Source organism: Procambarus clarkii, chromosome 27 (assembly GCF_040958095.1).
Source record: "Procambarus clarkii isolate CNS0578487 chromosome 27, FALCON_Pclarkii_2.0, whole genome shotgun sequence".
NCBI lineage: Eukaryota > Metazoa > Arthropoda > Malacostraca > Decapoda > Cambaridae > Procambarus > Procambarus clarkii.
This window is the reverse complement of record NC_091176.1, coordinates 19,029,726-19,044,726: the sequence shown is the minus strand read 5'-3', so window position 1 is coordinate 19,044,726 and position 15,001 is coordinate 19,029,726. Positions and strand designations below refer to the sequence as shown.

General features: G+C 38.8%; 1 protein-coding gene across 3 annotated transcripts; it reads left to right on the top strand.

The window, feature by feature from the left end:
• The first annotated feature begins 340 nt into the window (after positions 1–340).
• Positions 341–14,658, top strand: LOC123762623 (uncharacterized). Of its 3 annotated transcripts, none has more exons than XM_069332401.1 (5): positions 446–497; positions 7,597–7,690; positions 10,649–10,790; positions 11,297–11,416; positions 14,461–14,658. In XM_069332401.1, exons 2-5 carry the CDS (start codon positions 7,635–7,637, stop codon positions 14,473–14,475), a joined length of 333 nt encoding a protein of 110 aa, XP_069188502.1. In that variant the 5' UTR covers positions 446–497; positions 7,597–7,634; the 3' UTR covers positions 14,476–14,658. The 3 variants fall into 3 exon arrangements, with proteins under 3 accessions (XP_069188501.1, XP_069188502.1, XP_069188500.1); XM_069332399.1 differs by having other exon boundaries at positions 457–497; positions 14,196–14,658; XM_069332400.1 differs by lacking the exon at positions 7,597–7,690 and having other exon boundaries at positions 341–497; positions 14,196–14,658.
• The last annotated feature ends 343 nt before the right edge of the window (positions 14,659–15,001 follow it).

Genomic DNA, 15,001 nt, shown 5'->3' with positions numbered 1-15,001 from the left:
GGACGGGGGAGGGACGGACGTTCTAGAATCGGCAAACCAAACAATCTCTATATCTCCACAGACAATGGAACAACAAACAATATTGAATACCCACAAGCATTGTGAAATTAAACATATTAGAAACGTGCGCTTTCTCTTTTCTTTCTTTTTCATTTAACCAGACTGAGTCACAGCAACGCGTGGCCAGGTACAGCTAGTAGTTAATAAACACATGTTTAACTTTCACATTACATCTCTTATCAGCCTCACCTCTATAACCACCTCTCCAGTTGATATCATATATAACCCATGTGAAAGAGTCTGTGGTTACCGCGTGGACACTTTTTCTCTACAACGTTGACTCTTGGGAGAAGACAGATGGCTGCGTCACCTTGGACGCCTGCTTGGCAGGGTCTGAAGGCAGTATAAAGCTGCCTGCTAGAGAGAGCTCCTTACACAGCTTCTGCCAGCAAGATGAAGTGCCTCCTGGTCCTCCTCTCCCTCGCTGCCCTTGCATGGTAAAAGCTCTATTACTCCATAACAACTGCTGTATATTTGTAGGCGTTTTACTCTTGTGAGACTATACACTCAATATAAATTTAAATTTATGTGCTTCATCAGGTATGGGTTTCGTACTATTGGAACATTCAGCAATACTGACCTGGAATTACACAGGTAGTGTTTAAAGCCATAAAAGACTCTTTGGTCTATTCATAATCACATATATATAGGAACTTCCTCGTGTTGACCAAAAGGCTCTTTGCTTTTTCATTTATTCTCATCTTCTAATGGCATATGTACTATGTACTAGATGCGCTTTCAAGAGAAGCATAAACTCCTGGTCGCGGCCATTTAGCAATTGTTTTTTTTTTTTTTGCAAATGCTACCTCAATTTCCTCCCTTTCATTCAACTGAACTCTAATTTTACAACAAAAATAAGTGCTAGCTTCCATCTCTATGTCTTATCTGGATTTTTAGTTCCCTCCTGGTCATTTCCTGCTGCACATTCTCGTGCTAAACATGTAGATTTTGATTGCCTATTTTAGATGTCTCTAAAGTTCTTCATGTTGTGCTCATGTTATCTCTGCCCTTCCTTTGCTCCAGCTAAACTACTTCAGCTTTTTCTCCTGTGTTAGCCTAATATAGTATGGGATTGCAGATTATATATATTTTTTTCTTTAGTGTATTTTTGAGGTGCGTACTCCACATTTGGGTTAGTTATTTTATTACTCTGTGTTCACCGTTCCTCATAATTCCTTGTCCAGGTTTTTAATGGTTACGTAAATGTTTTCGAGCTTCTGATATGCCGCTGATTTTATCCTGCTAATGTGTGCCTCTGGTAAGAGATTTTGTATTATGTTTAACAGCAGCTCCCCTAGTCTTACAGATTAATACAATTATCTCTTATTTGTCTGGAATTGGTCATTAAGCCTCCTCACTTCTGTCCCGTGTTCTCGAGTGAGCGGTGAAAAATATATTGTCCCAGGTTCTCCTGGTAATCTTCGTTCCATCATGGTGTATCACAGACTTAAGCTGAGTACAGGCGGGAGAAAAGAAAATATGGAGAAGAAAGCAGGAAAAGATGAATGAAGATGATAAATTCTGGCAGTAAGTGATGGTGGGGAGGTGGAGGAAGAGGAGGAAGTGCAGGAAGAGACTGATAAGTTGGCACTTAGAGAGGAATAGGAAGAGATGACTGTACTCACCTAATTGTGCTTGCGAGGGTTGAACTCTGGCTCTTTGGTCTCGTCTGTCAACTCTCAATCAACTGGTGTTCAGATTCCTGAGTCTACTGGGTTCTATCATATTTACATTTGAGATGGATTACAGGAGAAGTGAGTGGAGGTACTAGAGGAATAGGCAAAGTGGGAGGAGAGGGAGAAAAATGACAGGATGCAAAATAAGTAAGAGATGAGTTAGCGTGAAGATGATGTTGATGAAGCAGGATGAAGAAGCAGAGAAGCAGAGTGAGAGGTAGAGCAGAACTGTAAGGGAGCTGGGATGGAATAGGGGTGAGGTGGGATTGAGGTGGCAGAAGACTTGATGTGGTATACTATGCAAATGGTGTCGGAAAACCCGACACCATTTAATAATATTACATGCAATAGGCAGATAATATTGCTGCTGTGTTGTATACACAAGTTAACCCATAGAAAATGTAGCTTGTAGTGGAATTTTCCGCTAATAGAAAACGGGATATCATTGCCACATAGTACTATAAATTCACCAGCTATTCTGTTGGGCATTATTCTTAAATACATTAGTCTTTTGACTTTTTACGTCATAAAACCATCTCATTTTAATTAACTTAATTATCAGTATCAAAATAGAGTAAATGTGACCCTTCTAGCACATAATGACATCTGGACAAAGTGAGCCAGGAGCGTCAGTGGGGTGAGAGAGGTCAGCCATTGTTTGTTAAGACCAGAGGCGTTGGGAAGCAAATTCAGCTCCTATAGTTCTCTTGGACGAAGTGTTATGGAGACCAAATTAGTGTTCAACCATCATCAACACGCTGTCAACATAAACAAGGGAAGTGTCTTACCGAAACCCGTTTATCTAATCATTTCTGGCCAGTTAATGTTAAGTAGATAAAGGGCGATCCGGTTAGCATGAGAAAGAGCCTCTAATTACAGGTAATTAAGTCCTTGTCTTATATAATATACAGTGTTTTCTCTGATATAGCTGTCATATATTAGGATTCCAGCTTTAAAGCTAGTACCCTTTGACAGGAACAAGAAGAGGAAGCAAGAATTAATCTTGGTACATCAGTTACTTGGGGTGTTGGAAGCTAGCCTCTCATGAGGATAATTTAGTGTCTACATCCTAGTTATACTTGGTGGACTAAGCCTGCTGTACAATAAGATAAGGAACCTCCTCAATTTATATACTAATATATGTAGTTTAATACTGTAGTTTGATTGGCTGCATATATATAAATTTAATATAAACCCCCCTAATGTGTAAGGATCGATTTGTGAGAAATATTGCAGAAATACAGTCCACTTAACATCATACCAATTGCTATCGAAATATATAAATTAATGTAAATATAAATTCTATATAAATTCATAAATTAAATAAATATAAATTTCAGGTCGGTTCCCACATTATATGGTCCTTCGAGCCGGATGACAAATTATTTGGTCATCTTTGTATGAGTTGAACGAGTTAACCAGTGGATTCATTAAATACACTGGTACTAATGCGATTTATACAATAACAATACATCACCAGTCAAAGACCGGCAGCGTAGCCTCGAGCGAGCTCTAGAGCCCCTCAGCCCAGCTCGGCCTCATCAGCGGTTTCATGGTCACTCACCGATTTGGTGCAGTGTTATTCTGTGAAGGGACAGCGCTTATTTTTAAGCCAGCCAAATTAGTGGCTGTGCCCTTGCAAGATTATTCACGAGTTTTGTGGTGTTAATTTCGCAAGAGATTATCCACGAATTTTGTGGAGTTAATTTCGCGAGGTCACTAATAAGATTTAATACTTCTAGATAATATTAGAAGTTTCATAGAGGCTATTATGAGGCTATCATCAATAATTGTGTATATTATTTCTCTTAAATATAGAATTATTTAATATATATTGCAGTAGTGTTCACAATATAATATTTACCAATTGCCAACCCACAACAGGGTAGGATATATATTGACTAGTGTTTATAGATAACCTAGTCCCCTATTACCATTGACTAGTTAAACTATTTATTGCTCATCCTAGTCCCATTTATTACCATAGTCTAGTTATACTACATTGAGCAACCTAGCACCATTAATGAATGGTACAGGTCCTATTTTGGGTGTAATTTTTATCAACTCGAGTTGAGTTGTGTATATATAATAATTTACTTATGATCATACCACCTTTTGAGTGATTAATTAGTGTCTATACCATCCTAGGGTGATAATTGAGGAGCTAACCTAAAGGTACTTCATGTGACACTGGTTTATCACTCAAATCATTAGTGTGTATGATTATATATATATAATGTGTATTAATTTCAAGTGCTACCCTCTAGAAGAGGTAGGATTATAGCCTAGTGATTGCAGAATTTTACCCTAGGCTATCATCAGTACTTGTTCAGCATTATAAGTAACCCAAGTACAAGCCCCACAAGGCTTTACCAACTAGCCAGTATGGATAATGCAGGGAGAACGAAAAGAACCCTTGCAGGCCACTTAACAAGACAGATCAAGAAATGTGAAGATTTGCCACAACAATCTCTAGTTGATTATGCTGACCTAGAAAGCTATTATCAAGCAGCTGCAGGTAAATTTGAGCAAATCAAATGCCAAATAGCAACATATGTGGCTGAACTTGCCAACACCAATTTATCAGAAACAGAAATAGACGACTTTATAGTTGATCTAGCTAGTTATGAAGATCACACTCAGGCCACGTTACAGCCTTATGTCAAATTAATTGTCCAGAACAGAGCAACAACAACAACAGTTTCATCTAATACGAGTCAAGCAGAGGCTCGACTCCCTCCAATTAATTTACCCACTTTCTCAGGAAAAGACGAGGAAGATTGGGACGAATTTTGGAACAAATTCGTTGACCTTGTGAACTCAAAACAATCTTTACCTAAGAGTAGTAAATTCTCTTATCATCAAGGCCAATTATCAGGTGAGGCTAAAACAGCAGTGTCCCATCTGAGATTAACTAATGACGGCTATGATCTAGCAGTACAACTCCTCAAGGATAATTATGCTGATCCAGAAGTAAGAACATCACATTTAGTTCATGAGCCTGTTGCATTTACCCTCACCGGAGGCTTCAGCTGATTCACTCCAAGTCTTCAAGCTGGAGGTAAAATCAATGATCAAGGCCCTCAGCCTGACAGCAGATACAAACGGGGCTGAGTGGGTCTTGAAAATAATTGTCCAGGAGAAAATACCTAGGGACGTATTGAAACAAATGAGTGCTCATTACAATAAAAGTATCTTATCTATGAATTAAATATCTGAGGGTTTACGTTCAGTAGTTTATTTATTTATTTATTTATATATATACAAGAAGGTACATTGGGTTTGTGAGAATACATTGGATAGTACAGTATTTACATTCTTGTAAAGCCACTAGTACGCGCAGCGTTTCGTGCAGGTCCTTAATCTAGCAGATAATTTTAAGTAGGTAAAATTAGGGTAAAATTAGTTCATCAATTACGAATACATGGCAAATTAAAACCACCAAGTAAACCTTCAGAAACCGAAATAGTAAACCACAGAGTACCAAAGGTACTCCAAATCAATCTAAACAATATAATTCAACACCAAAGTGGAACAGTGGCAGTGTGGGCGTGTATGCAACGGGACCCTCCAAGCCTATAGTTACTGTGTCACCCAAGAACGTGACACCAAAGGGTACTGGAAACTATGGAACGTTTGTTCTGCAATGAGAAACATTCAATGTGCCACTGCCCTAATTTTCCTGATAGTGACACCCGTGTTGAGCGACTCAAAGATTTGCAACATTGCACGAGGTGCCTCAGGAAACATAACATCAACGACTGTGATACCCAATTACACACCTGTAATAGGTGTAACAAGGGTCAGCACCATGCAGCATTGTGCGGAGACACCAAAACAAAGTCTCCAAACCCCAAGGTGGAAGATAGCATTCCCACCACAGTACAGTACTGCAAGGTGCAACAAACAAAGAGTGTCCAATCGGCAAACTCTAAAGGTAATACGACTTTGCCTACTGCCCAAATTACCATCCAGAATAATATGGCCAAGGTCCATACCCGTGGGTTGTTTGACCAAGGATCCCAGAGAACATATGTCACTAAAAAGTTGGCAGATGAACTACAATTAAGGCCTGTAGCCCAGACGACAATCAACATCTCAGGGTTTACAACAGATACAGGACCCCAAGTCTACCAGGTGGTACAACCATCAGTACGTTTAGGCAGGTACGTCTGTCAAGTACAAGCCATTGTTGTGGACAAAATACCAGCAGACCTACAAGTACAAGGTCTGAGAGCAAGAGCCAAATTCCTGAGAAATAGAGAAATAAAATTGGCAGATAATATTAAGTCTGATCACCTCACCGACTTCGGTATCCTTGTAGGTACAGACTACTACCATCGATTCATTGGTAGCCCTACTAAATATCAGGGCATAACCATGCTAAATTCTGCAGGAGGCAAATTACTCTTAGGCCCATTAAGCCTGAAGAGACCTATGCCTGCAGATAAACAATACCAGTAGAAATCTAAATTTGTCAGCTGATTATATATCTCCAGTAGCATTATACTAAGGAGATTACAGCTGACTATACCAACAGAGGTTGATGTTAATATCATCATTTAAAGTTGAAGATGAGTTCATGAGGCCTCAGTGGCAAATCAGTGAACAGTAGCCTAAACAGCTACAAGTCACTGCGACCAATGTCACTGAACCCACTGCAGTCTCAGAACCATACTTGACTTTAATGATGGACTATTCAATCCTCTGAATTAACTAAATTAATTTAAACCCCAATAAATCTGACGACTGATTTTGATACATTTATTATTTAATCAAGATGAATTCCATGGGCCTCAGTGTTTATATATCAGTGACCAGTTACCTGAACAAGCTTCAAGTTATATCTAATGTCACTGACCTCACTGCAGTCCCTGAATTTATTCTATATAAATTAAATAAGTATAAATCTCACAGGTCGGTTCCCACAAGCGGGAGAGAGTAAAGTAACAGGAGTGTGGGAAGAAACAGGTGGGCTAAAATGCGTAGATAATGAAACTTCGGCAGAAGCGAGGTGAAGAGCTTCCTATATAGGTCATGAGTGATACCAACTCGAAGATTTGTGTGTGTATGTACTCACCTATTTTTCCCTGCAGGATCGAATATTAGCTCTTGGATTCGATTTTCCAAGCCGCCTTTTGTTTAATGCTCCTTACCTGTTTCCCTATTGTATCATCTTTTAAAATTATGAATAGAGGTTGCTTCTATTGCCTGCTCCTTTGGTTCATTCTATTTTACCACTACTCTCATGCAAAAGAAAGCTTTCTAACATCTTTATGACGCATATATCAAACTTCCATCCACGCCCTCTTGTTCTATTGGTACTCAATGTGAGCATTTCCTCTGTATCCACTTTGTTCATCCTCATAACTATTTTATAAATCTATATCGTCTTCTCTCTTTCCTCTAATCTAGCTTCATCAGGTTTAGTTCTATGAGTTTCTCTTCCTACTCCATTTTCGTGTTTCCCTTTCTCGTGTGGTTATTTCCATTTCCATCGTCTTACGCTTCCTGGTGTAGAACTCTTGCAGCCATTTCTCGGACCAACTTTGCAGCTTAAGTCATCTTTGCTTATCTTACAATCCACATTTATTAAAACTCTTCTCATTTTGCATCGTCTGCAAACATGGAAATGTAAGACTCAAGATCTGTAGATAGGTCGTTTACATAAATGAGAAAAAGTGAGGATCCTAGCACCAATCCTTGAGGTACTCCGCTTGTTACTCTACTCCAGTCCGACTTTTCCCCCCTTCACTGTCACTCTCTGACTTCTGTCTGTTAAGTAATCCTTTACCTAATGGTACTGCTCTATCGCTAACTCCCGCCTACATCTCTAATTTGTGTAATAATCTATTTTCAGGTAATCCATGGCTTTTCGGCAGTTTAGAAATAAGCAATATGGCCAACCATCTCCGTCGTGCTTTATTTGTATTACTTGACCTTAGGTCCGTCAGGTACGATCTTCGTTCCCGAAGTTGATGTTTGCCTACAGACCAATGTTAGTGACATTGGTCTGCATTTATGTGCCTCTTCCCTATCTTCTTTCATGTAAATTGGTACCACAATTGCCCTCTTCCAGTAGCTGGGTAGTTCACCCAGTGTGTTGATCTTTATTGACTTATTAAAGATCAATACTAGAGGTATGCTGAGAGCATGTGCCGCTGTTTTAACATCTATGGTGATACGTTATGTTGTTCAGTAGGTTAAGTTTCATCTAGTGATGCTAGATGTTTCTATATTTTCTCTGCTTTTACTTCATATGTAGCAATCTCAACTAGTGTTATTCCCTCTTCTAGCACTAGGAGCTGTTCGGGCGCAGTTGTGAACACTCCATTGAAGCGACGGTCTCGCTTCATGCAGGTCAGCGTTTAATTCCCGACTATCCAAGTGGTTGGGCACGAGTCTTTTACCCCCGTTCCATCCCAAATCCTTATCCTCATCCCGTCCCAGTGCTATATAGTCTTAATGGCTTGGCCCTTTCCTCTGATAATTCACTCATTCACTTTCCCTTTTTTTGTAACCTGATCACTTGATCATTCACTGTTATTTGTCTTCATACATGGCTATATAGGCGTTTTAGGAGTTTCCTTGGTTTCGAAGCCATATCATTTTCATTGTTTCTTTTCGACTCTTTTCTTATATTTATGCATTCGTTCCTAGCCTTTTCGTTTCATTCTATTTCGGTTGTCCTGTCATTTAACCACTCCATTTCTGTCATTCCCTCCTGCTTTTCATTTTTGCTTCTTGTCACTTTGTATTATTCCCTGAGTTATTATATTCTCTCATATTTGTTTTCTCTTATTATTTGGTATAAATCTCTCTTCTTCTTCTTCTTCTTCTTTGCATTTTACTTTTACTTTGTCAATTAGTTCTTGGACTTTCCATTAACCTGAGCTGTAGGAGATCGAACCGTGGACCCCACGCGTGTAAGGCCGAAGCTCTATCGAACTATATTTATTTATAATTCTTGGACTGTTTTTTCACTTAAGTTCTTCTCATTACACACTTTTCGGATCCTCTCTTATTTTCTTGTAAACCCATTTTCTATTATCTTCTCTCCCTAAACCCTTGTCCTATGGTCATTGTTTTAAGTTCGATCATAAAGTCCAATACCAGGACACAATGGTCACTGGCTCTTAGTGGTGTTTCCTGCTCCAAGTTCTCGATGTCTTCATTCTAAGTAAAGATCAGGTCCGATAGGCTTAGTGTACCTTTGTCTAGTCTCATCTTTTACATGTCGTGTCAAAAAGATTTTTTTTTTTAACAATTTCTACCAATTTTGCCCTCCACACGTTTCTTCCCTACACGGGAATTTCTCGGTTCCCAATCCGCCTCTCCTTGATTTAAGTCCCTGTCACTAGTATTTTAGCTTTCGTTCTGCGTGCTTCTGTTCTGCTCAGCAATTCATCTATGTATACATTGATGTTGCTGTCGTGGTAATCCTGCCTTGGTCTTCTGTTGTTTGCTGGCGTGTTGTAAATTACCAGGACCACAACCCTTTTCCAATCTGCTGTCAGAGTCCCTGGGACGGAGACTCACCTAGTTGTGCGGGGGGGGGGGTTCATCTTCGGCTCTTTGGTCCAGCCTCTCAGCTATCAATCAACTGGTTTTACAACTGGTTTTACGCTTTACACTGCCTCACCTAGGCAGTGTAAAGCGCCCTAAATGCCTCCTTACTTAGGTTTCTGAATGATGTTCTAACTTTTGCCAGTGTAGAGTACGCTGCTGTCGTTATTCTATTTACATGTGCCTCAGGATTTGGATTAGGTGTTACATCCACGCCCAGGTCTCTTTCTCGAGTCGTTACAGGTAGGCAGTTCCCCTTCATTGTGTTCTGTCCCTTTGGTCTCCTGTCACATAATCCCATTTCCGTAACTTTACATTTGCTCGCGTTGAACTCCAGTAGCCATTTCTCTGACCATCTCTGCAACCTGTTCAAGTCCTCTTGCAGGATCCTATAATCCTCATCTGTCACAACTCTTTTCATCAACTTTGCATCATCAGCGAACATCAACATGTAGGATTCTACTCCTGTAAACATGTCATAAACGTATATTAGAAATAAAATTGGTCCCAGCACTGATCCTTGAGGTATTCCACTCGTTACTTTTCGCCGGTCTGACTTCTCGCCCCTTACCGTAACTCTCTGGCTCCTTCCTGTTAGGTAGTTCCACACAGGCTTACTGTATTCACCTAGTTGTATTCATCTAGTTGTGTTTGCGGGGGTTGAGCTTTGCTCTTTCGGCCCGCCGAAAGTGAAGGGGCCTCGTAACCTGGTGGATAGCGCGCAGGACTCGTAATTCTGCGGCGCGGGTTCGATTCCCGCACGAGGCAGAAACAAATGGGCCAAGTTTCTTTCACCCTATGCCCCTGTTACCTAGCAGTAAATAGGTACCTGGGTGTTAGTCAGCTGTCACGGGCTGCTTCCTGGGGGTGGAGGCCTGGTCGAGGACCGGGCCGCGGGGACACTAAAAGCCCCGAAATCATCTCAAGATAACCATCTCAAGATAACCGCCTCTCAACTGTTTACTAACTACTTTGTTTTTTTTCCTACAACCCCTTCCCCCCTAGGAATCAGCCCATGGCAGCTGACTAACTCCCAGGTACCTATTCACTGCTAGGTAACAGGGACATTCAGGGTGAAAGAAACTTTGCCTATTTGTTTCTGCCTCGTGCGGGAATCGAACCCGCGCCACAGAATTACGAGTCCTGCGCGCTATCCACCAGGCTACGAGGCCCCGTTGTGTGTGTGTGTGTGTGTGTGTGTGTGTGTGTGTGTGTGTGTGTGTGTGTGTGTGTGTGTGTGTGTGTGTGTGTGTGTGTGTGTATATAGGTTCCTGGTTAAACAAGAGATAATTTATTGCTTTCTCTCCCATTAATATAAAACACCTTATATATGAATTATTCAACAGGTCGCAAGAGGAAAGTGAGTGTAACTGTGAAGTTGTCTTGAAGCTTCCCACTAACGAAATTATCAGCGTGGACGACCTGCCAGTCAACGTTGTCATCGGCTGTGACGACCACAGCGGCTGCATGAAAACTTGCCGCGAGGAGGTCAGTGTAAATGAGCTCTCACACATTGATATAAAATCTATAACAATTATGTGTTTCCATCATGGCTCGCAAACAATATGCCATTGATATAAAAATATTAGACATAAATTACATGCAATCAATGAAGGTTAATAAGCAATGTACAAAATATATACATGCATTTATCATACATGGGGCCAGATTCATGAAAGAACTTACGCAAGCACCTACGAACGTGTACATCTTTCCTCAATCTTTGACGGCTTTGGTTACATTTATTAAACAGTTTACAAACATGAAAATTTCCCATTCCTCTGTTGTTTTTGTTATAAACAGCCTCCTGGTGCTTCGGAGCTCATTAACTGTTTAATAATTATAAACAAAACTGCCAAAGATTGAGAAAAGATGTACAGGTTCGTAAGTGTTTACATAAGTGCTTTCGTGAATCTGGCCCCCTGGTCCCTAAAGTGTGCGTCTGCCTTTTATTTAATGCCAATGAGGCTATTCCATTCCCGTATTTTCTCTAGTGGGATTCACTCACAAACGGAGGAGACATGCACTACGTACAGGAGAACGGTAGACTATTAGGCCAGAACCTCTGTGACATTGTGGCTGCACAAGGAATTACCAATTTGGAACCACAAAAGGTTAGTAATGATTAGAGAAAGTAGAGTTTCAGATCAGAGTATAAAGTTAATATTAATCTAATAAATTAAGTGTGGATAAATAGAAATGTGTTCATCTAGTTCTAGTTACCTATAAAATGTGCTTGCAACTTGCATCTCTTGAGTCCTCCATTTTTAACTTTAATTGACCAGTAAAGTTTAATATTATCATATTAACTTTTGAACCATTGTGTAGAGTTTGCTTTAAAAACCTGTAAGGAGTTAGCCTCACAAACCAAGCATAGAGTCTACCTCACAAACCACAAACTACCATATATATATATATATATATATATATATATATATATATATATATATATATATATATATATATATATATATATATATATATATATATATATATATATTTTCAGTGACATATATGCCTGGAGACCGTTCAGGCTTGTTCATATATATATATATATATATATATATATATATATATATATATATATATATATATATATATATATATATATATATATATATATATATATATATGAACAAGCCTCAACGGTCTCTAGGCATATATGTCACTGAAAACTCACACCCCAGAAGTTACTCGAACCCATACTGCCAGGAGCATGCATCTGGCGTACAGGACTCCTTAACCACTCGACCAACACAGTGTTTTCAGTCACATATAAGCCTTGAGACCGTTCAGGCTTGTTCGCATTTGTGTTCCTCACGTGTGCCCCAAAGAATGAGGTGATTTGATAAAATACCATGCCTAAGATTACCAACCGAGTGCCGGCGGGGGATGGAAATAGCATCGGCTACCATCCTCTTTTGTCCAGTCGTGTTGGTCGAGTGGTTAAGGAGTCCTGTACACCAGATGCATGCTCCTGGCAGTATGGGTTCGAGTCACTTCTGGGGTGTGAGTTTTCAGTGATATATATATATATATATATATATATATATATATATATATATATATATATATATATATATATATATATATATATATATATATATATATAAATATATATATATATATATATATATATATATATATATATATATATATATATATATATATATATATATATATATATATATGTCGTACCTAGTAGCCAGAACTCACTTCTCAGCCTACTAAGCAAGGCCCGATTTGCCTAATAAGCCGAGTTTTCCGGAATTAATATATTTTCTCTAATTTTTTTCTTATGAAATGATAAAGCTACCCATTTCATTACGTATGAGGTCACTTTTTTTATTGGAGTTAAAATTAACATAGATATATGACCGAACCTAACCAACCCTACCTAACCTAACCTAACCTATCTTTATAGGTTAGGTTAGGTTAGGTAGCCGAAAAAGTTAGGTTAGGTTAGGTTAGGTAGGTTAGGTAGTCGAAACACAATTAATTCATGAAAACTTGGCATATTAGGCAAAACGGGCCTTGAATAGTAGGCTGAGAAGTGCGTTCTGGCTACTAGGTACGACATATATATATATATATATATATATATATATATATATATATATATATATATATATATATATATATATATATATATGAATTTTAAATAAAATAAAATTTCAAATAAAAATGAATTTTGGAGAATTGATTTTTCAATTACCATCAACAGTGAAAAGAAATATAAGAAATATTGAGAAAATTCGTGTTAGAATTCTTACCTTTTCGGTCATATTTAATAAAATATATATATTAGTGTATTTTGGTAGCAGTCTTTTTTGTAAACATATGTTATTAAATATAACCGAAAAAGTAAGATTAATAATTCTAACACGAATTTTCTCAATATTTCTTATGTTTCTTTTCACTGTCGATGGTAATTGAAAAATCAATTCTCCAAAATTCATTTTTATTTCTAGTCTGATGCGACGCTTGAACGCGTTTCGTAATAACTTATTACATTTTCAAACACTTTAGTTTATACACACACACAACTATAACCTGCAAACACTAAACAGAGTTCTTCTATGCTATAATTTTAAACAGCTTTCATCTTATATACCTGTATTTGGGTGAGGTGATATGTTACAACAGTTTTGGATGAGGTGAACAAAAACTTTCAACACAAGACAGAACACGAAACAATGGGTATATAATGGGTAAATTAAAGGGAAGAATGGAAGTAACTGCAAAGGGCCTATTGGCCCATATTTCTTGATGCTTCTATATTGGAGCGGAGTCTTGAAGTGGGTAGAATATAGTTGTGCATTAATTGGCTGTTGATTGCTGGTGTTGACTTCTTGATGTATAGTGCCTCGCAGATGTCAAGCCGCCTGCTGTCGCTGTATCTATCGATGATTTCTGTGTTGTTTGTTAAGACTTCTCTGGTGATGGCGTCCCACAACCAGACCATCACCAGAGTTTACAATAAACTAGCCGCCTTCGGCGGGAACAAAAAATCAATCACACTCTATTACTGGTATTAATATATAACTTAAACGATGAATTAGACTCTTTTGTTTCACTGTTTACTGATGATGCGAAGTTTAAAGTAGAAAAATCATGATGAGTGAGGGTTAAAGAAGGTTCCAAGAAGAATTAGATACGAGGCAGGAGTTGTCTGAGAAGAGGTTATTGAACTCAGTTAAGTGCAAGAACATGAGGTGAGCCGAAGCTCCGTCCTGCAAACGGTTAGGTAAAAACCCACACACATATCCGTAAGACAATTCTGAAATACGACAATATAATACCCTTAGCATACGAGGCAGTGAGATCCAAAAAAAAGTCTCCCACATGTCTTCTTTTATTACTAATACCTGATACATGTTTTCATGTCTTCAGCTGCACATGGTGTACAATCTGTGCAACTCAGAATGGCAGGAGGAAGGCATAGCTTCTCAAGACTTGTTGTGCTGTGTAGATGGTGTTTACCCTGGGGATTGTTAAGGTCACCTGCTCCTTAACTCCCACTTGTTGACCGCAGCAGCCCCTTGACACCGCCCGCACCTTTCATTTCCTACGGTAACTACCTCAAGCTGCAGTTGTTACTCCAGAGTCAACCCACAACCGTATCCCACATTTCAAATCTTGGTTCATTTATTCACAGATCTGCTGGAAATAGAACTGCGTCTGCTCCCGGTACGGCTGAAAATCTGTAGTATGTGTTCTCGCTCTATGAACACTTAACTGAAATAGCTATTCACTATCATCACTTGAAATAAAGTTTTAATATTTTATTGTCAATGGATACGAACACTCGTCAGTAACTGTTATCATCCCACAATAATAAAACTGGCCATGTTAACATTTTATCTTAATGCACCTTCAGAAAATATGTACTGATGAGTTATGTCTTTATCTGGCAAAATAGCCTTGAAATTATTCGGTGATTGTAGTTATCTGTTGAGAGGATCAGAGGCTTGGGATTATTGCGTATTCGCTTCTCGTGAGGCGAAACGCTTGCTAAGATCGTGTTGCAATCACTTTCCTCTCTCAGATCTCGAAAATTACCAAGGAACTCGCTGCCTCTCTCGGTGACTAATGTTATCATATTATCCCTGTTATCAAATGACAGGGGATAGAGACGTTTTCACTTAATGTGACACATTATGCATTATATGACACAATCAATTAGCTAATGATACACT

Coding starts and splice junctions, on each gene's coding strand:
- LOC123762623 (XM_069332399.1), top strand. CDS start 7,635: ATGGCCAACCATCTCCGTCGTGCTTTATTTGTATTACTTGACCTTAGG. Junction 7,691..10,648: donor CTTGACCTTAGGTCCGTCAG/GTACGATCTTCG, acceptor ATTATTCAACAG/GTCGCAAGAGGAAAGTGAGT. Junction 10,791..11,296: donor TGAAAACTTGCCGCGAGGAG/GTCAGTGTAAAT, acceptor TATTTTCTCTAG/TGGGATTCACTCACAAACGG.